The sequence below is a fragment of the Phalangium opilio genome, unplaced genomic scaffold (genome assembly GCF_054372755.1).
Source record: "Phalangium opilio isolate 3A_F unplaced genomic scaffold, DU_Popi_V2 ptg000105l_1, whole genome shotgun sequence".
Lineage (NCBI taxonomy): Eukaryota > Metazoa > Arthropoda > Arachnida > Opiliones > Phalangiidae > Phalangium > Phalangium opilio.
This window is the reverse complement of record NW_028324207.1, coordinates 694,509-716,136: the sequence shown is the minus strand read 5'-3', so window position 1 is coordinate 716,136 and position 21,628 is coordinate 694,509. Positions and strand designations below refer to the sequence as shown.

At 35.7% G+C, this 21,628-nt stretch overlaps 1 protein-coding gene and 3 long non-coding RNA genes across 5 annotated transcripts in view; 1 reads left to right on the top strand and 3 right to left on the bottom strand.

The window, feature by feature from the left end:
• Positions 1 to 5,490: 5,490 nt before the first annotated feature.
• On the bottom strand, positions 5,491 to 8,616 carry LOC149625095 (uncharacterized). Of its 2 annotated transcripts, none has more exons than XR_016374524.1 (3): positions 7,933 to 8,616; positions 6,545 to 6,896; positions 5,491 to 6,455 (listed from the first exon to the last, which is right to left on the bottom strand). It is a non-coding gene; the product is annotated as an uncharacterized LOC149625095 (long non-coding RNA). The 2 variants fall into 2 exon arrangements; XR_016374523.1 differs by having other exon boundaries at positions 5,492 to 6,455; positions 6,545 to 6,634; positions 6,720 to 8,616.
• Positions 8,617 to 11,185: 2,569 nt separating this feature from the next.
• Positions 11,186 to 13,105, bottom strand: LOC149625094 (uncharacterized). The gene is made up of 2 exons (XR_016374522.1): positions 12,983 to 13,105; positions 11,186 to 12,396 (listed from the first exon to the last, which is right to left on the bottom strand). It is a non-coding gene; the product is annotated as an uncharacterized LOC149625094 (long non-coding RNA).
• Positions 13,106 to 14,880: 1,775 nt separating this feature from the next.
• On the top strand, positions 14,881 to 16,670 carry LOC149625093 (uncharacterized). The gene is made up of 2 exons (XR_016374521.1): positions 14,881 to 14,991; positions 15,580 to 16,670. It is a non-coding gene; the product is annotated as an uncharacterized LOC149625093 (long non-coding RNA).
• A 1,099-nt stretch (positions 16,671 to 17,769) lies between these two features.
• The window catches only part of Pi3K21B (phosphatidylinositol 3-kinase regulatory subunit alpha), a 51,828-nt gene continuing 47,969 nt past the window's right edge, over positions 17,770 to 21,628 (bottom strand). The window contains exon 20 of the mRNA XM_089851852.1: positions 17,770 to 17,996. Within this exon, the coding sequence (XP_089707978.1) occupies positions 17,969 to 17,996 (28 nt within the window). The 3' untranslated portion in view covers positions 17,770 to 17,968. The remainder of the gene's footprint in view (positions 17,997 to 21,628) is intronic.

Below are 21,628 nucleotides of genomic sequence, written 5' to 3'. Positions count from 1 at the left end.
CTAGTTGGTCTGTATTTAGTCGTATTACCCCTTGTAGTTTGGTTAATTAAGGGTTTCATTATTTTGAACTTTCTTTCATTAAATCCTATGTGGGATAAATCTGGGTTTTGGTTACATCCGCTTGAACGTCGATGCATTCCAAAATGTTGTTCTAAGGGATCTTGATTGAAGTTTCCTGTTAACACGAATGGTGCTCCTTTGGTCAAAAGAAATTTGGTTGCTCCAATCACTGAGTGAACTAAGGAGGACTAGTATTATTAACACTTATAAATAAATTTTATTGAATTCAATATGACGTAGTACCTGTTGCGTAAATTCCAGCTAATGTTTCTCTGCTAAGTTGCATTTTCTTTTGTTCTTCAGGAGCAACATCAGCCTTCTCCGCTTCATCTTTCCATTCTTTAAGATATCCTAAAAAGTCTTCTTCCAACCACTATTTGCAAGGAAATTTTAAATATTATTATTTAAAGCATTGTCATATATTATTTAATTCATACCTTAAAGCGCCAGTCATTAATAGAAGTAAATGGTTCAATATCCGGATTTCTAGTTCGTGTCCCCTGTGCTACATTTCTAGAATTAAGTATGTCGAAAAATCGGTTGAATATTCTGAGGAAAACTACAGTTTCCGATGCTTTCTCTCCAACTAATTTTTCAACGGCTGCAGCTGCAGTTGCGCTAAGTATTTGAGATGCTAATTTGACTCTCATGGCGTAGAAAGATCCAAGTTCAATGTGATCCAGAGTTAGCTTTGGACAAAGCCTCAGAGCGGATGAAGTATCTTTTAAGAACATTTCTTCAATATGGGCCCATAACAAATGTTTTCCATTTTTTGTTAAAAGCCGGGCACTGCTGCCAAACCCACTATGAAACAAGCAATTTCGTGTTGTTTTTATAAGGTGAGGTGGATCAGAAATATAGAATATATCTCTTGGGTCACTTAGAGGAGCATAAAGATTTTTGGCTTTATAGTTTTGGCTTTCTCTATCTGAATCTTCTGACTCTGTACTTAGCTTTATATACTTTTGATTAATTGATGATTTGTCACAGACAACAGTTAGAACTTTGAAACCATTGTTTTCCAATCGCTCGATCGCTTCATCCATGATAGAGTGTAGCTCCTCGGCTTTCATTTCCTTGCAAGGAAAGTAAGCCAGAATATGTTTAAATTTGGTAGTCAACCCATAAACCATTAAGGTCATAACGTGAGAAGCTATTGAAAGTTCTGAAGAATTTCCTCCTGTTTTTTTCTGTTCTTCGGCTTTCAATTTATTTCCAGCATCATTTAAGTGTGTAAATCCAACAAATTCACCCGTTTTAGCTCGATAAACAAGATCTTCTTTAATTTTCATCTCATCTACGATAAGTGAAAAATATTTCTGATGTTCTTCCAGCGAGTTTAAATCGATCCTTTGTTTCATTTCCTTTATCGCATCTTGTGTAAAGCCACTTTCTGCAGTTAGTACAGAGTTATATTCGAAAAGAGTCCTAGGTGCTGGTAGTGGTACAACCTGGCGAAATGCTTCATATGCACAATGAGATTTAGCTTTTAGATATGAACACCATTTTATAATTGCTGGATGCCATTTCTTCGGTGTTTTTTTCCCCTTTTTCAGAAGTTCCATTTGCTGTTTCATTAAAATTAAAAGGAAATTTTCTTTACTACAAAATGGATTGTCATCAATTATTTGGTCGAAAATATCAGATCTTTCGGTGCTTAGAAATAGTTCAGCTTTACGGCGAAGTTTCCGGATTTCTTTCTTCAAATTCTTAATTTCATCTTTTTTCTTTCTAAACTCGGCATGCTGTGCCTTTTTAGACATCAGTCTAAATACTTTGGGATTTTTCTTCATGGACCTTCTCTTTAGTCTCTTATTCAGTGATTTCCTCAAAATTATACAATTTTTACATCTGTCTGAGATGGAGGAGCCTTTAAAAAGGCCCTCGCACTTTGTAGAATGCAATGCTTTGGTAAATATATTCACTTGGCCATTTTTTAAATTTAAATCAAACTCTTTTAAATTATTTTCAAACACCCCTGGGCATAGTTTAAAGGTGTCTAGATATTTCAGAAGTTCGCACAACTGTTCTAATGTCTCTAATGTATTAGGAATCTTGTGACCAATGAGTTCATCAGATATCAGAACTCCGTAAACCTTAATTTGCATATTAAGATATTCATTAACTTCGACGCTTAGGCAGCCAATATCAGTCATTCGGTCAGTACTGTATACAAACAGTGATCTTGAATTTGAAGTTCTTGTAACGGCCCAGTTTAAGGGTTCAGCAACTTTCTTAATTTGGAACTCCCAATATTTTGTGAAAAGGTCTTGCAAGCCGCTTATTTCAGTAGAGTCAATTTTTGAAGATATACTGAGGACTGGCTCTGGTGAAATGGTGGTGTTTCCTTGAACATCTGCATCAATATGATTTGACGTCGATGGTGATGATTGATAAATGTTTAGCGAACCATCGGGGTTATTAACCTCATAGGAATCAAGATTCTCGTGATGTAGCTTTCTTCATTTAGGATCCTAAATGTAATTAAATATTTTAAACTAGTCAATGTATTTGATAAAAGCATCCACAAGACTGACAATTAGATGTTCAGCTTCAAGAGGAAGGTCCCTGGTTTCAAGTGGTTGAGAATTCAAAGATATATCGCAGTTTGTAACTTCGGAAGAAGTAGAGAGGAGAGAGGAAGAAGTATTTGTTATTATGGAACAGTCCTGCTGTTTTCTTGGATCCTATAGATTAATATATTTTATTTACAATAATTTATACAAGTTCTTTAAGTGTTTAGTAAATACTTACAATCATGTATTCAGTCTCACTGTAAGCCATTGGGTCAGGGTATTCTTCTGTTGGACCTTCCCCCCCGACAAAATGTTCTGAACAAACATAAAGCCCTTTCGATACTCTTTCTGAAGTTAAGAAATCTGGCCTACCACATGCTCTAACCCACCGAGTACACTTATTAGATTCTCTTTTAGGTTTTGGAAAACGAAAAAATTTGATACCAGCCATATATTTCTTGTGGGCATATCTAGAATGGTTTCTACAACCATTATAAGAACAGTTTTTTGCTGGCATTATTGTTCATTAGTTATCAATTAGTTAGAACTATTCGAATTATTCCTAAAACTTTGCTAAAACCAGTTAAAAGTTTAATAAATTAGAGAAAAAACTTTAAGACTTGGCTAAGTTGGCTTGGCACTGGCACATATCGGATGGGAGAGCAGAAGACAAAATATTGCCGATTCAAATTTCAAACTACGTCATCGACGCCGCGCAGGCGCGGTAACCAAGAAACTGTACTACAATTTCTCTCTCTGGGGCCACTAAACGCCGGCTTTTATAGCATTAGCCCGCCACTCCCTTCCTCCTCCCTGGTACAGGCTAGTGTCCATGTGGGATGGACAAAGACTAGCAGATTGTGGTCCTTAGGAGCCAGTTAGTAAAGACTGGTGTTGGCAGATGAATGGCCAAATTTCCGTGAACCGCGAACGCGTTCCGGAAATCGGGTATTTGTTTGCTCCGATTTGTAAACTGCGAACGCGGTCACGTGGGGTCTGACAGACAGACAGACACACAGACAGACAGACAGACACACACACAGACAGACACGTCCAGTGCAATACCTCTCCGTGACGTCATCGTCACTCGGAGAGGTAAAAACTCTTGTCCTTTTTAATTAAGGAGCTTAACATTATGAGGTGGAAAAACTTTTGCGAGTTAGACCCAAGGTTTCGCGACCAAGGGGGTACACTTTTTTCACAGCCTAACTTTACAGCACTAGCAAAGGCTGAAAAGGTATAGTATCTCACTTCTCGTAGTGTAAGATTAACTTGGCCTTTTTGTATAGGTTTCAAAAAAAAAAATATTTTTAAACCACGCGCTAGCTCACGCGCTGCATTTCAATAAGTTTCAATTCGAATCTCGCGCTTAATTTCACCATTCTGATTCTCTAAATTAAGTTCACGTGATATTTTTAAAACTTTTTGGGCCTATTTTTTGTCTTTCTAAGCCTCAGGTTAAATCGAATATTTAGCATAGTGTGCTTTTATACAGTGCATTTTATATCCGACCATTCCAATTTCCAAATTTAAGTTACGAATCGTAACTTACGATTTAGTCTTAAAAAATTGGACGCTTGAGTTTGACTATTCCCAAATAACATTTCTCCCCAAAAAGGGACAGATATTATACAAAAACGAGTTTTGCTTCGCAGTCCTTAAAAAACTGCATTTATACACAATCCGCCACACTTTTTCAAACCCACAAAGGGCCAGAAACTAGAAATTCTTATATGTATTGCAATTTGAAATTAACTTTAATCGTTATGAAAAATTTGCTTTTAATTGCGTAGTTCAAACATTTGTTATGATTAGAAATTTTACAACAAAAACGGGTATAAATGCGGCGTTTCGGAACAAAGAGCAAAATCAAGGACGATTATGACTCGAGTTCGAATTGAAGTTTAAAACTTATACAAGATGTAACAACACACATATGAACACCTTTTCTGAATGTATGATAAATATCAGAAATACGACACTGATTTTAAAGCCACAAATCAGAATGAGGGACCTCATTTTAGGAGTAGTAAAGCGACATTTTACTCGAAATAAATGTTCTTAATATCTCTTCCACCCGGAAAAATTAAAATGCTAAAAGCTCATTTTGTATTTTTTCGCCTTAATTATTTGACAGGGATAAGTTTTTACGGGAACAGATTCTATATAATTTCATACGTGAAAATCTAAGCTCCCTTTATCTCGAAACGCCGCATTTATACCCGTTTTTGTTGTAAAATTTCTAATCATAACAAATGTTTGAACTACGCAATTAAAAGCAAATTTCTCATAACGATTAAAGTTCATTTCAAATTGCAATACATATAATAATTTCTAGTTTCTGGCCCTTGTGGGTTTGAAAAAGTGTCGCGGATTGTGTATAAATGCAGTTTTTTAAGGACTGCGAAGCAAAACTCGTTTTTGTATAATCTAATAAATAGATGAAATAAGAATCATAACGATGTTTCTCATTGCAAATAAGCAAGTAAAAGTTGTAATTAGTTCCGCTAGAGTCTCACAAATGGCGACGCTGTCATGTTTTGATAAACGTGCTTGATAAAAACAATGTTTCGCGGTAAGCCGATTTGAATTGTAACTCTAGGTTTAATATATATATTCTATCTCATTGGGTGAAACGGCGGTAGTTTCCTCATAGACGTTTTCACCAAGGAGACCAACGGTAAGTAAAATACAATTAATCGTAATTATAAATGATTTATATTTTACCAATTAAACCTTTTTACCACTGGAAACAACTAATTCTTCAAAATTGAACATTTTACATACTCCGCTCACAATTCCATACTTTAATCAGCTTACGCCCAGGTTTAGGCCTAGTTTTAAATCATACCGGAGTAACTGTTTTAGCTAATTGAATATAAACAAGTAGTATTAATCAAAACATTCCCTTTTACTTTCGAATTTATTTTTGAACAAACGTAAAGTTGTCAAGTACAGAATTTTTTGAAACGCCCGCTACGCAGGATCAGCGCCTTCTGTCGCTAATTTGTCTTAAGTACGATGGTGTTAGGCGTTTTTTTAGCTAATTAATAGTAAATTAATTCAAATAACCGATTCAGAACCGCTAATTATGATGTAGAAGCCCTATTCAACATCTAGAATAACTATTCAACGCCTTTTTAAAAATTTCCCATCCTTAGGCACCCTCAATAGTGTGCTACCACGAAGCTAAACTGTGACGTCAATATTGGGTCCCGAATTTGTATTGCCCAAGCTGACAACGTCTCGCGACTGCCAATAGGTCGCCTGAAAATAAGGTAAGAGATAAGAGCATGTGACGTCACTACAAAGTTCGTGGTAACACACTATAAGTTAATTTTTCCACTTTAAACGCTTTCATTTTAATTATCAAGGTCTCCTAAGATAAAACCGATTTCGAACATAATTGTAATTAAACTAATTAATGAGATAAACATGGATTTCTATCCTTTGGCAACTTCATGCTCAAAACAACGAAAACCAAAATATCCACACCGTATTCTTTATCCATGTAGACACTATCAAAAGTTCATAGATTAAAACAAAAAGTATACGTTACTCAATGGAGCTACATTTGCAGTTATATATTTCTAAGACGCAACATATACAAATTTATCAAAACATTATTTCATTATGCTGTTTTATTGTTTTTATGCGGTTTTATTGCGTTTTTATGCTGTTTTATTGCGTTTTTATGCTGTTTTATTGCGTTTTTATGCTGTTTCATTGCGTTTTTATGCTGTTTTATTGTGTTTTCATGCTGTTTTATTGTGCCTCATTGAGTTTTAACGCTGCTGTATTGTGTTTTTGAGCTGTTTTATTGCGTTTTTATACGGTTTTATTGTGTTTTATGCTATTTTCTTCGTCAAGGCAAAGAACCTATATTTTATTACATAAATTATAAGTTTATAAGATATGTTCCATAAGTATGACGACGCTACCTATACTTCGTAATGCAAGAGACTTACTAAAAGCTATTCAGAATGGATGACTTTATCCAGTGAAAATCCTTTCCGGATTTTGCCAAAGAGCACCTTAAGGTTGGACTGTGTTCAATACTGAAAAAAGAGAGTCCAATTGGGAGCTTGTTCTTTTATGAATCTTACCGCGTCCTAATTATCAAGTAAGTAATTGTAAAGTTACGCTTAAGGGATGTTTATAGCTTTGAGGAAGTTTAATGCCTCCATGAGTTCGCGAGTAAAGCGTGGACTCATTAAACTAGAGTGAACAATCAAAATTAGCTAAAGTTGAAATTTGATTTTGATTACGTCCTTCAACATTTGAGTCATATTTCCTGTCATAAATTCATCTACGTATTATCTAGAAAAATAAACAAATACGACGTTAATATTAAGTTTAAATTTGGACGGGAAAATTTTTATCTATGGCTTGCCAGCCTGTCATTTTATTATTTCTGTAAACGGGATATTGGACGTGTCATTTTCGTTATAAGGACCCGTGTAAGGGGACTCGAAGAACTCGTGAAAACCACGCTTCAATGGTAAATAATGAGTGGTCGTTTTCATTTAGAAATACTATATTTAAACTGACTTAATTATTAACTTTCAACACCATTTCCTAGTTATATGGTTCCGATATAGTTTTTCGGATAATAACTCTGGAATTATAATTTCATCTTCTGATATTCCCCCTATGACGTCAGTTTTTGTATATCATAAATGATGTGATAACTTCGGATTAAGTTACTTTGAGTGTTTACCCTGAGTATATACCATTGCGAGCGTGCGTTGTCAGTATAGAATCCATTTCTAATATCCAGTCAGTAAAGTCTCTCTAGCTTTAAGAAATAGAGATTTCGCGAGAATACTTATAGGTGTAGCAATGGAGCCGTTAAGCTTAGTTTTCATTGGCGCGAGAAAAAAGACGCGTAAATGCGAACGTGCGTCAAAAAGCGCCAAATTTAGAAGTTGAATCAGGGAGAAATGAGGTAAGGTGGAGAGAAATGTTGATAGGCGACCTGCCGCACCTTCAGTAGGCGATTACCATCCCATTCCTCTCTACTTCAAGGTTGAATTGTCCATAAACGACTTAAACAGTATAGCAAGCGCGTTAAATAGACTAGTGGTGGTGGAGAGGGGATGTAGACTGTGTATCCCTCCCTCTGGTCGCGCTCTTGTAAGAGGGACTACTGTAGGCGCCCAGTAGGGGGATGACACTGAGCTAAGAGATAGAAGGGTGTGACGTTTTGCATACGTAGTACTGCCATTACTCTATTTGACGCGCTGATGAAAACAAAGCTTTAACCTGAGAACGGGGAGGTCAATTCTGTCTCTGAACATTCTCAGAATTTAAACGGGTTCTTGGTGAAGGAATAATAATTAATATGATAACATACAGGGTGAGCAGCGAGGATTCGAAGTCTGTTAACAAGGTTCCTTCAGCTGCCATTTGGTCCAAGTTTTTGGTCTCTCTGTTTGGTTCCCCGAAATATCCATGATGGACCCATCTTTGAAGAGTGCATAATACCAGAAGGGGATAATAGAAGAAGGATGACACTCTGTATCCTCTTAATACTTTAGTTATGTAACGTCATTCTTCCCAGGCTCCCCCTTTAAGTTTGCTTTCCCGCTCATCAAACTTCAAATGGGCATCGCACCGTAAGGTGAATTCTATCGTTGTTTGGCACTAAATCCCCAGCAATCATCCCACAAACCTCGTCTTGACGTGGGACAGAAATGCACGAGCGCGTCTTGCCAAATATTTAAACGCGCTAATAGAGTAATGATGAGGGAACTATTTATCGCGTATGTGATTCGGTTTAGTAACCTTGCTCTAAATGTTCCGATGTTAGGAAGAATGAGGTTACACTTACCCCGCTTTGTGGTACACTTCTCTCGAAGAGAAGTATTATATACTTCTGATAATACTGAAAATATCCGTGTTGTCGTAAGTTACGTAACGACAGAATAAGTATGACACTTATTAAAATGTGAAAACGTTCATGGAAGCGGTCCCTGATAGCGGAAATTTTCCCATTATAACAAACCCTTTTTTAACGTGGGAAAATAGCAAAGGGAAATATCGTATTTGTTATTGTTTCGAATAATAATAACATTAAGTAGGGTTCCGTCTCCATACTGTTCGAAAGCAATGACCTCGAGGGAAGTAGAGCGTACTAACTCGGTACTAACAGACAAAATGAGAGAAAACACATCTTCGTTTAGCGGATTTTCTTAACTTTTGGAAAGGGTCGATATGGTTTCAATTGTTTTTATCAAGTAAAAGATTAAGGGTCATAATTTTTTGTTAGGACATCGAGGGGCTATTCACTCTGATCTTCAGTACTTATTTTAATGGGTGTTTTCTGGTATATCGTTTTACCACTGTTAAAGGATGCGCATCTTGGGGGTACTCACTCACGTTTTCCGTTCGTGTTACACTTATAATTATAACAGAAGTAAAAAAATTTAAATAATAATTTTACAACAGTTAAAGGTATGGAGACGAAACCCTACCAAATGTTATTATTACGCTTATGGACGACGTGAGTCAAAATATTTGTTAAAATACCACCCATTTTTGTATCGTAACAATAACAAATATGATATTTACCTTTGCTATTTTCCCACGTTAAAGATAAAGGGTTTGATTTGATGGGAAAGTTTCCGCTACCACGAACGTTTTCACATTAAGCGTGATACTTATTTTGTCGTTACGTAACTTACGACAAAACGGATATTTTCAGTATTATAAACTCTTCAGAGATGGGTTGGGGTGGTCTTGGAGTTTTCGAGGAACCAAACATAGTGACCAAAAACTTGGACCAAATGGCAGCTGAAGGAACTTTGAATCATCTCTGATCACCCTGTATGTTATTATATTAATTATTATTCCTTCACCAAGAACCCGTTTAAATTCAGAGAATGTTCAGAGACAGAATTGATCTCCCCGTTCTCAAGGGAGCTGGTTTCGTGCACGCGTCGAGTCTTACACTTCTCAGGATATTAAATGGGCTGTCCGAACCGTGGGGCAAACGACGGTCTTCCTCACAGAACTTAGCTTTGCGGTTGGGTAAAAAAGAAGGAGGGGGGAGGGTCGAACAGCCCCTTTAACTTCTGATATTTGTTACTGAGTTTCAGTTTAAAATTAAATTGCTAATTAAACCATTCCAAGTATTAATACTAGTGTTTATGACCATAATGAGTTAAAAATGAACTTTTCTATTTTCAAAGAAAAATACAAGCATCTGCTACATCATGAGCCTATTGACGTCTTCATCCCAGGGGACGGAGTCGACGCCATTCAAGAATCAGTGATAAAGGAGGGCTTCTCATATCACACAACGCGAGCAAGTTTCAACGAAGTTTACTTTTTGTTTTTATATCTATATACTTTTGTTTATAATTCATAAATGTACCATAGAATAAATAAATTGTTCGTCGATTTAATGAATCTCATTTTTATTCCTTTTCTTGTCAATTAAGTTACAGGCATATATAGGATTTTAAAATGGATTAATTAGATAAAAATGGATTCTGAATATGGGTTAAATAGAGGTTCCCGGTAATCACTTTAGCACTGTTAAAGGCAGCGCGTCGAGGGGCTATTCACTAATGAAAATTTTCTTTTATCGCTGATTTTTATTTATGCTTTAAAAAAGGATAGGGATTCATTGGTGATTTAAAATGGATGGGGATTAATGGTTGCGTCTGGATTAGGAGTAATCATCGAGGGGCTACTCACTAAAAATTTATTAGCGATTTTAAACGGCATTGGGATTGTGGGTAACTTAGGGGCTACGTGTTGTTATTATTTTACTAGCTATGAACGGATAATTAAGAATTCACACACTTGACGCTAGGGGAGCTTCGAACGTAGTTACGTATTTACTGACATCTAAAACATGATAAAATTCTGCTAGACATTCGTGTTGACAAAATATAGTTCATAAATTGCCGCTAGGGGCGCTGTATACGTAGTTACGTATTTACTGACATCTAAAACATGATAAAATTCTGCTAGACATTCGTGTTGACAAAATATAGTTCATAAATTGCCGCTAGGGGCGCTGTATACGTAGTTACGTATTTACTGACATCTAAAACATGATAAAATTCTGCTAGACATTCGTGTTGACAAAATATAGTTCATAAATTGCCGCTAGGGGCGCTGTATACGTAGTTACGTATTTACTGACATCTAAAACATGAATAAATTTTGCCACTAGGGGCGCTGTAAACGTAGTTACGTATTTACTGACATCTAATACATGAAGAAATTTGCCACTAGGGGCGCTGTCTATAATATTATATAGGCCTAACGGTGTGTTCTCTTATTTGAATTAGCGCCCACGTCACGCTTCGAAGCGCCCCCAACGACGGAATTTACTATAAAACTCGGACGCCAGTTGTCCAGGTTTCTTTTCTCTCTGCGCCGGCGACCAGTCAACATCGTTCTTGATCAGCTCCTCGTAATCCTGACTTTCGAAGGCAGTATTGGATGGAAAGCCACGTTTTACGCCGATGTTGGGACGTGACTCTAAGCTCTCCGCCATTGAATGTCCATTAGAACGTTGAAATCAACGCGAAAGGTTAAGCCTAGTACGGTATGTGTGAAAGTCTTTTCAATAATCGAAAGCCATCCAGCTAGCATTTTATTATTTTATTTAATCCTAGAGTTTAAATTATTTAGGTAGAGTTAATTGTTAGTTAATTATGTTTATTTATTGAAAATTAACTACAATATGAAGAAATTTCCAGACACGAGGTCAGTTAGACAAGGCTTAATTTAGAACATCTAATATCAAGTACTTGGGCTCATGTTAGGGGAAATTCCTTATCTATTTTAAATTATAAACCTCGACTGTTTGCAAATTAGGTCTCATTTAACGGCGCGAAACTATATTACCTAAAATGAGTAACGTATGGTTTAACGGGGCCAGATTAGGTTGCACGAGGCTAGGCTAAACCTTTTATAAAAATTTATTCGGGCCTGGCACTAATCTCTAAGTTTTTACTTTATGCCGTCGTTTTAATTTAAATTAACGAGGGTATTTAAGAATTATTACGCGTAAATTATAGATTTGAGATTCTAAAATTTCATTCGTGGCAGTATTTTATTATTTTAGATAATGAACTACGGTCAATTTAATAAATTAAATGGTTTAAATTAATTAGGGTTACTGTTAATAAGTTATCATTAACTATGGAGATTAAGTCAATTTAATAATTTTAAAATGAGCCACGAACGCGAAGTTAAGGCTTGAGATTTTAAATTTATATTTACGGGAATATTTTACGTAGTTTTTTTCTTAAGTTATTTTAATCTATGGTATTGTTTCCGTGAGTTATTATTTTGTTAGGACTTTAAGTAGCCGTTTAATTCTGATATGGAAATTGCTTAATATTTATAGCAATTCTTACATTCTATTTATGGGAATATTTTACTTGGTTTTTTTTCCTTAAATTATTGTTTTGCTAGGACTTTAAAGTAGCCCTTTAATTCTGATTTGGCTTAATATTTAGTGTGATTTTTAAATTTTGTTTTTGGGAATATTTTACAAAGTTTTTCTTCAATAATTTACGGAAACAAAACCATAGATTAAAATTATTTTTTTTGTTAGGACCCCTCTCCTTCTTATTAATATTTGTTATTAATATATTTTCATTTTTAGACGCGATGACGTTCTCGGATATTCTGTTGCTGGTCATTCGGAGAAGTCTTCAAGCAGATGATTTCGACCTTTGTTAGAGACGCTCATTCCAGATGACATCTTCCTTGGATTTGCGATACAAGATGTTTTCAACCTGTGGTGGCCTTGCAATCATTCTCTACAAAGATGCGATGAACATCACCGAATCTAGAAAATTCAAATTTTTATTAGAATTATATTTGCAACTACTTAATTTCTTTTTACACGTTCAAACTTCAATTTACGGGACACTTTAAATTATTTTTTGTTGAAAATTTTTGTAAACACCCTATTTTTTACTTTTTGTTCAATAAATTATGCCTTAAACCACTTTTTTTTGTTTTCTTAAAAATTGTTTGATTGAGAGGGAAGGTTTGAATTTTTTAGCTCTAAACAGATAGCCTATTTTTTGAGAACCCTCTTTTAGGCTTTTTTAGCTTATATATCAAAAAATAAAACGATCAAATTGTTTTGGAAAAAAATTAAGCTAAAACAAGCTTAAATTGTTTAAAAAGGTAAAAAAAGCCTAAAAAGGGGTCCAAAAATACTACCCTAAGTCCAGACCCTAAAAAATTCAAGCCATCCCCCATATCGAAACTTTTTTAAGAAAACAATGAACGTGAGGCAAGAAAAAAATTTTTTATTGAGAAAAAAACAATTGAGGAGTTTACAAAAATTTTCTACAAAAAAATATTTAAAGCGTTCCATAACTTAAAATTTGACCGCGTAAAATTGAATGGGGTAGGTTAGTTACCGATTAAATTTAAGAATAAAATTAATTTAATTGGCGGAAAAACTTCACGGTCCAATCAGTTTGAAGGTCTCGTGTTTCGCAAATCCATGAAAGATGTCATCTGGATATAGGATGAACTTCCAAGTTTACTTGAAAACGTCTCTGAATGACCAGCAACAGCTTTCCAAGAAAAATCATTCGCGTCTAAAAATTAAAATAAATTAATTACAAATATTAAGGCAATGCTAAAATAAGTGCTACTTTAAGCCTAACAAAATAATAATTTACCGAAATAATATATTTAAATAATTAGCGAAATACTGGCGATATATTGCTAAGAAAATGTATTTAATAATCTAAACTAAATTTCTTAAGCTTACCCTCGTGGTTTATTTAATTTTAAATCAAAGTTATTATTTAATAGACTGAATTTACGTAAATAATAATAATTAACTGCCTGTTTCATTAAAACTACTTAATTTATTAAAACAAAAAGCTATTTAAAAAGGCTTACATTTGCTGCGCATTAACAAGTTTGTTCATTCCAACATGGCCTTGCTAAATCGATTCCAAAAGAACATTCAATGGCGGAAAAGAGCTCTCGATTCTAGATTTATTCCTTGACGGCGAAAAGAAAAATGGCTGATCGTCGGCGAAAGGCCTGATTTCCAAGAGCTCAGCAGGAAACGATCTTGACTCCACGATGCCAATCAAAGAAAGAAATTTCGGCCGGTTACTCAAGAACCAAGTTTTCTCCCGCAAGATTTACGCCCTCAAGACGTTAAATGCAGACGACACTAATTGGAGTAATACCGTTTTTCCGTTGGCCTATTCCATGGAGTAATATTCTTGGAGCGAGAAGGAAACTTTCTTAAAAATTCCATAAAATTTGGTGTCTCCTACAATATTGCTCCATACCTTCCATTGGCCATTTCCATGGAGTAATTTTTTTGGAGCGAAAATGAAAGTTTCCCTAAAATTTGGTGTCTCCTAAATTATTGCTCCATACCTTCCATTGTCCTTTTCCATGGAGTAATTTTATTGGAACGAAAATTAAAGTTTCCCTAAAATTCCATAAAATTTGTTTGTTTCCCGCAGTCTGCTAATATTGCAGAAAACAGACAAATTTTATGGAATTTTAAGGAAACTTTAATTTTCGCTCCAAGAAAATTACTCCATGGAATAGGCCAATGGAAAAACGGTACTGTTCCTTGGTTGAATTTACACCAATTAGTGTCGTCTGCTTTTAACGCCTTGAGGGTGTAAATCTTGCGGGAGAGATCTTTGTTCTGGAGTAACCGGCCGAAATTTCTTTCTTTGATTGGCATCGTGGAGTCAAGATCGTTTCCTGCTCAGCTCTTGGAAATCAGGCCTTTCGCCGACGATCAGCCATTTTTCTTTTCGCCGTCAAGGAATAAATCTAGAATCGAGAGCTCTTTTCCGCCATTGAATGTTCTTTTGGAATCGATTTAGCAAGACCATGTTGGAATGAACAAACTTGTTAATGCGCAGCAAATGTAAGCCTTTTTAAATAGCTTTTTGTTTTAATAAATTAAGTAGTTTTAATGAAACAGGCAGTTACTTATTATTATTTACGTAAATTCAGTCTATTAAATAATAACTTTGATTTAAAACTAAATAAACCACGACCACGAGGGTAAGACATTTGAACAAGGCTTAAGAAATTTAGTTTAGATTATTAAATACACTTTCTTAGCAATATATCGCCAGTATTTCGCTAATTATTTAAATATATTATTTCGGTAAATTATTATTTTGTTAGGCTTAAAGTAGCACTTATTTTAGCATTGCCTTAATATTTGTAATTAATTTGTTTTAATTTTTAGACGCGAATGATTTTTCTTGGAAAGCTGTTGCTGGTCATTCAGAGACGTTTTCAAGTAAACTTGGAAGTTCATCCTCAATCCAGATGACATCTTTCATGGATTTGCGAAACACGAGACCTTCAAACTGATTGGACCGTGAAGTTTTTCCGCCAATTAAATTAATTTTATTCTTAAATTTAATCGGTAACTAGCCTACCCCATTCAATTTTACGCGGTCAAATTTTAAGTTATGGAACGCTTTAAATATTTTTTTGTAGAAAATTTTTGTAAACTCCTCAATTGTTTTTTTCTCAATAAAAAAATTTTTTCTTGCCTCACGTTCATTGTTTTCGTAAAAAAGTTTCGATATGGGGGATGGCTTGAATTTTTTAGGGTCTGGACTTAGGGTAGTATTTTTGGACCCCTTTTTAGGCTTTTTCTACCTTTTTAAACAATTTAAGCTTGTTTTAGCTACATTTTTTTCCAAAACAATTTGATCGTTTTATTTTTTGATATATAAGCTAAAAAAGCCTAAAAGAGGGTTCTCAAAAAATAGGCTATCTGTTTAGAGCTAAAAAATTCAAACCATCCCTCTTAATCAAACGATTTTTAAGAAAACATAAAAAAAGTGGTTTAAGGCATAATTTATTGAACAAAAAGTAAAAAAATAAGGTGTTTACAAAAATTTTCAACAAAAAATAATTTAAAGTGTCCCGTAAATTGAAGTTTGAACGTGTAAAAAGAAATTAAGTAGTTGCAAATATAATTCTAATAAAAATTTGAATTTTCTAGATTCGGTGATGTTCATCGCATCTTTGTAGAGAATGATTGCAAGGCCACCACAGGTTGAAAACATCTTGTATCGCAAATCCAAGGAAGATGTCATCTGGAATGAGCGTCTCTAACAAAGGTCGAAATCATCTGCTTGAAGACTTCTCCGAATGACCAGCAACAGAATATCCAAGAACGTCATCGCGTCTAAAAATGAAAATATATTAATAACAAATATTAATAAGAAGTAGAGGGGTCTTAACAAAAAAAATAATTTTAATCTATGGTTTTGTTTCCGTAAATTATTGAAGAAAAACTTTGTAAAATATTCCCAAAAACAAAATTTAAAAATCACACTAAATATTAAGCCAAATCAGAATTAAAGGGCTACTTAAAGTCCTAACAAAATAATAACTCACGGAAACAATACCATAGATTAAAATAACTTAAGAAAAAAACTACGTAAAATATTCCCGTAAATATAAATTAAAAATCTCAAGCCTTAACTTCGCGTTCGTGGCTCATTTTAAAATTATTAAATTGACTTAATCTCCATAGTTAATGATAACTTATTAACAGTAACCCTAATTAATTTAAACCATTTAATTTATTAAATAGACCGTAGTTCATTATCTAAAATAATAAAATACTGCCACGAATGAAATTTTAGAATCTCAAATCTATAATTTACGCGTAATAATTCTTAAATACCCTCGTTAATTTAAATTAAAACGACGGCATAAAGTAAAAACTTAGAGATTAGTGCCAGGCCCGAATAAATTTTTATAAAAGGTTTAGCCTAGCCTCGTGCAACCTAATCTGGCCCCGTTAAACCATACGTTACTCATTTTAGGTAATATAGTTTCGCGCCGTTAAATGAGACCTAATTTGCAAACAGTCGAGGTTTATAATTTAAAATAGATAAGGAATTTCCCCTAACATGAGCCCAAGTACTTGATATTAGATGTTCTAAATTAAGCCTTGTCTAACTGACCTCGTGTCTGGAAATTTCTTCATATTGTAGTTAATTTTCAATAAATAAACATAATTAACTAACAATTAACTCTACCTAAATAATTTAAACTCTAGGATTAAATAAAATAATAAAATGCTAGCTGGATGGCTTTCGATTATTGAAAAGACTTTCACACATACCGTACTAGGCTTAACCTTTCGCGTTGATTTCAACGTTCTAATGGATATTCAATGGCGGAGAGCTTAGAGTCACGTCCCAACATCGGCGTAAAACGTGGCTTTCCATCCAATACTGCCTTCGAAAGTCAGGATTACGAGGAGCTGATCAAGAACGATGTTGACTGGTCGCCGGCGCAGAGAGAAAAGAAACCTGGACAACTGGCGTCCGAGTTTTATAGTAAATTCCGTCGTTGGGGGCGCTTCGAAGTGTGACGTGGGCCCTAATTCAAATAAGAGAACACACCGTTAGGCCTATATAATATTATAGACAGCGCCCCTAGTGGCAAATTTCTTCATGTATTAGATGTCAGTAAATACGTAACTACGTTTACAGCGCCCCTAGTGGCAAAATTTATTCATGTTTTAGATGTCAGTAAATACGTAACTACGTATACAGCGCCCCTAGCGGCAATTTATGAACTATATTTTGTCAACACGAATGTCTAGCAGAATTTTATCATGTTTTAGATGTCAGTAAATACGTAACTACGTATACAGCGCCCCTAGCGGCAATTTATGAACTATATTTTGTCAACACGAATGTCTAGCAGAATTTTATCATGTTTTAGATGTCAGTAAATACGTAACTACGTTCGAAGCTCCCCTAGCGTCAAGTGTGTGAATTCTTAATTATCCGTTCATAGCTAGTAAAATAATAACAACACGTAGCCCCTAAGTTACCCACAATCCCAATGCCGTTTAAAATCGCTAATAAGTTTTTAGTGAGTAGCCCCTCGATGATTACTCCTAATCCAGACGCAACCATTAATCCCTATCCATTTTAAATCACCAATGAATCCCTATCCTTTTTTAAAGCATAAATAAAAATCAGCGATAAAAGAAAATTTTCATTAGTGAATAGCCCCTCGACGCGCTGCCTTTAACAGTGCTAAAGTGATTACCGGGAACCTCTATTTAACCCATATTCAGAATCCATTTTTATCTAATTAATCCATTTTAAAATCCTATATATGCCTGTAACTTAATTGACAAGAAAAGGAATAAAAATGAGATTCATTAAATCGACGAACAATTTATTTATTCTATGGTACATTTATGAATTATAAACAAAAGTATATAGATATAAAAACAAAAAGTAAACTTCGTTGAAACTTGCTCGCGTTGTGTGATATGAGAAGCCCTCCTTTATCACTGACACTGAATGGCGTCGACTCCGTACCCTCTGCTTGGCACTGGGAAGAAGACGTCAATATGCTCATGATGCAGCAGATGCTTGTATTTTTCTTTGAAATTAGAAATGTTCATTTTTAACTCATTATGGTCATACACACTAGTATTAATACTTGGAGTGCTTTAATTAGCAATTTAATTTTAAACTGAAACTCAGTAACAAATATCAGAAGTTAAAGGGGCTGTTCGACCCTCCCCCCTCGTTTTTTACCCAACCGCAAATCTAAGTTCTGTGAGGAAGACCGTCGTTTGCCCCACGGTTCGGACAGCCCCTTTAATATCCTGAGAAGTGTAAGACTCGACGCGTGCTCGAAACCATCTCCCTTGTTAGGTAAAAGAATTAACTAACCCACAACCGGAACAACTAAGATACAGATTTTTAGCGATATTTGAGAAAACAAATAATTTAAATTTTAAACTAAATCCTGTATGGTATCCGTGTTTTTTCCCCAAGGAAAATAGTAATCTGTGCAAAATAGCTATAGCCTAGGTAATATAACGCTACCAGTTATTTGGCAACTTAAATTGCCAAAATAAAAATAAAAATCGGCGCCGCGCACAGGCCTTGATTAACGTAGGCAACGCTCAAGCGCATTCTTTATCCATGTTTCAGTTTGAGCGACGAGCGTATTCGAAAAACACCGAAGAAAAGCGTGGATGGGTTAGCGCGTGCCATGGCCCATAGCGCGTGAAGCCATAGCGTGATCGAGTCGGCTGTGTTTCAACCCAACTCTTATAATATTTCCAGCCCCTTGCCCACGTAAAATTTTGGCGGGTAAAGTGCTCATTCTTAAGCCTAATTTCAATCTTTTACCCGCTGCCTCTGTCTCTTCATATTCAAAAAATCTACAAATGGAGCGCAGCAACGAAAATTTCAATTTCGATGAAAAGCTGTCTAATTTCGAAGAAAAAATGGTTATTGCTTTACATAGAGCGCAAATTGAAAACGAAACAGCCACAAAACACTCCCAAATATTACAAGAACAAAGGGCAGATTTAACTGAGGAATTGAAAACCCTTAGAACTGAAATCGCTTTCGAAGAAGCTAATTTCAACGCGGCAAAACAATTTCTCCAGTTACGCACAGAAAACTACCAACATCTAAAATCAATCAACATTTTACTTCGCGACAAAGTTAACGACGAATGGCAAAAACTAGAAAATAAAACTGCCAAGAGATTACAACGAAAACAATTTCAAGATGCCAACGTCAAGAAATATAGCGAGATTCTCGAACAACGGAGACAACAACCACACATGCAACCTTGGATTCAAAAGCTGGACGAGCAAAAGAATGTTATGGAGGCTAACAAACACTTGATCGCCGAATTGGAAATGAAGCTAAAGGAAAAACCTGAAGGAATTCGACAACAATTTCATCAAATTAGGCGAATGCAAGACAAGTGCATTGAACTTGGTAAAACGGCCACCGAACTGCAGTTGGAAATTCAGCATCTGCAAAAACAAATTCCTCAAACATCTCAACAGTATTTTCAACCCGAAACTATCCCATCCTCGAGTACTAACAATGTAAACGAATTTATCAAAGGTGACCCAACCTACCAAAAGAAAGCTGACAGCCACGACATCGCCGCAGTTAGAGGAGACCCACCTTTTGATGAGTCTCCCATATTTGAGACTATGATAAGAAGCAAACCATACGAGCCTTCTTTTGACTCCAATGAAACCATCAACATTTCTTCGAGCAGTAACAGCGATTCAGCATTGAAGGAGCTGACTAGATCGTCCCAAGAGAACAGCGCGCTTCACCTACTTGATTCACTAAGATTGTCCCAACAATCCAACAAATCTCAGCAGATTGACAACGCATCTCAGCAGTCAAAGACAAGATCCTCGCAAAAGATGGACATCGAATTATCCCAACAGTCAAAGACAGGATCCTCGCAAAAGATGGACATTGAATTATCCCAACAGTTAAACCCATCTCAGCAGTCAATGACCAGATCCTCGCAAGAGATGGACATAGGATTTATCCAAGACTTCGAAGTATCTCACCACTTAAAAAGAAAATCTTCCCAGGAGATGGAGAGCACCTTGTCCAAACAGTCCAAAGAATATCCGCAGCTGGACAGCAAATTGTTGAGACACGCACCTCACCACATTGACACTGCAATGCCTCAACCTTTACCGACCAATCTACCACGAGGGCTTACGCAATCACAAACAAAGGAGATCAACCTCATGCACTCTGAACACCTTCAACAGCCAAAACAACCGCAAGAGGAGGAAAGCAATGACACTTTTTACCTAGGTGGTTCGTTCCAGGAAGAAATTGTAGAACCGTCTTCGAGTAGTACTCAACAATCTGGAGACACTAATTACGCTAAATCTTCGCAATATAATAGAGCTCCCAGCACTCCACCATTAATTATCCTCAGCGATGATAATGAAACTAATGAAACAGTACCTCAGCAACAAGACGCAAATCCACCAACCTTTAACTTTGGCACACAGAATGACCGTTCACCTTTTAGTCTTCCAAGTTTCTCGGCGGATATTAGAAGCCAGTCTTCCGCACCCGTAACTACCACCGTCAACGCTAAGGAGGATTCCAACAGCAGTCCCAATCCATTATTCAATTTCTTCAATGATCTCCATTCAATGCCAGAAAAGGCGTCCACCGATGGTTCCCATCACTTCCTCTTCTAACTTAAATCATCAACTTACCTTTAAACTGATATTCCTATAGTTTTCAGTATCCTAAAGTTCCTTTCACATATAGTATAATATCCTAAAGTTCCATTTCAAATATATTCTAACGTTAAAGTTTTCTTGTATTTACTATAATACCCCAATATATTCATTCATAAATAGTTTCTTTGTTAAATATCTTGTAACTCCCAAGACACCATTAAATATGTTTCAACCAATTAAACGCGTCATCTATATCTATATAAATTAAAGTCCTGACTGACTGATAATCAACGCCCAGCCCAAACCGCTTGCCCTAGAAGGCTGAAAATTCGCCGGAACGTTACTCATAAGTAGTAGGCGCGTACTAAGAAAGATTTTTCCAATCCGCCGCCATCTTAAAAAAATGGCACCCAAAAATGTAAAAAAAAACTTCTCTATGCAACAAAGTCCGCGCGTTTCAACCGATTTCACAAATATTTAGTACACTGATTTCCTTTAACCTATAGACGGGCTGATTGGTCTTTTGGGTTCGATTTGTTGCCATCTTTTTAAATGGCGGCCAAAAACTAAAAAACCCTTCTTTATGGAATAGACCTTTTCACCGGTAGAGCGGGGGTGAAAAGGGGGGAAAAAGTTCGAGAGGTGAGCATGCGTAGAAAGAATGTTTGGGGGCAGTGCAGTACTTTAAACCATTCCTTTTGCCTTATTTGCTACGCATTCGAGTTTCTTTGTATAAAACAGTGTTGTATTACTTGTTGTAAAAGTATTAATTGAACTTCCGAGGTGAAATTTTATCAAATTCAATTGATAGACTTAAAATTAGGGCATGTAATGAAATTCTACTCACTAAATTGGGCGCCAGGGCTTACGGGCATACACACCGCTTTCGGCACGGCATCGGCGGACATCGCCGTCTATTCGCCGATGAATCGATGATCCCGTACCGTCGCCAAGGCTTAGTGAGTTATAGCGGCCTAGTAATATCAATGCACCGTTTCCATTAGAACTTAAACACTTTATTTCTTAACAT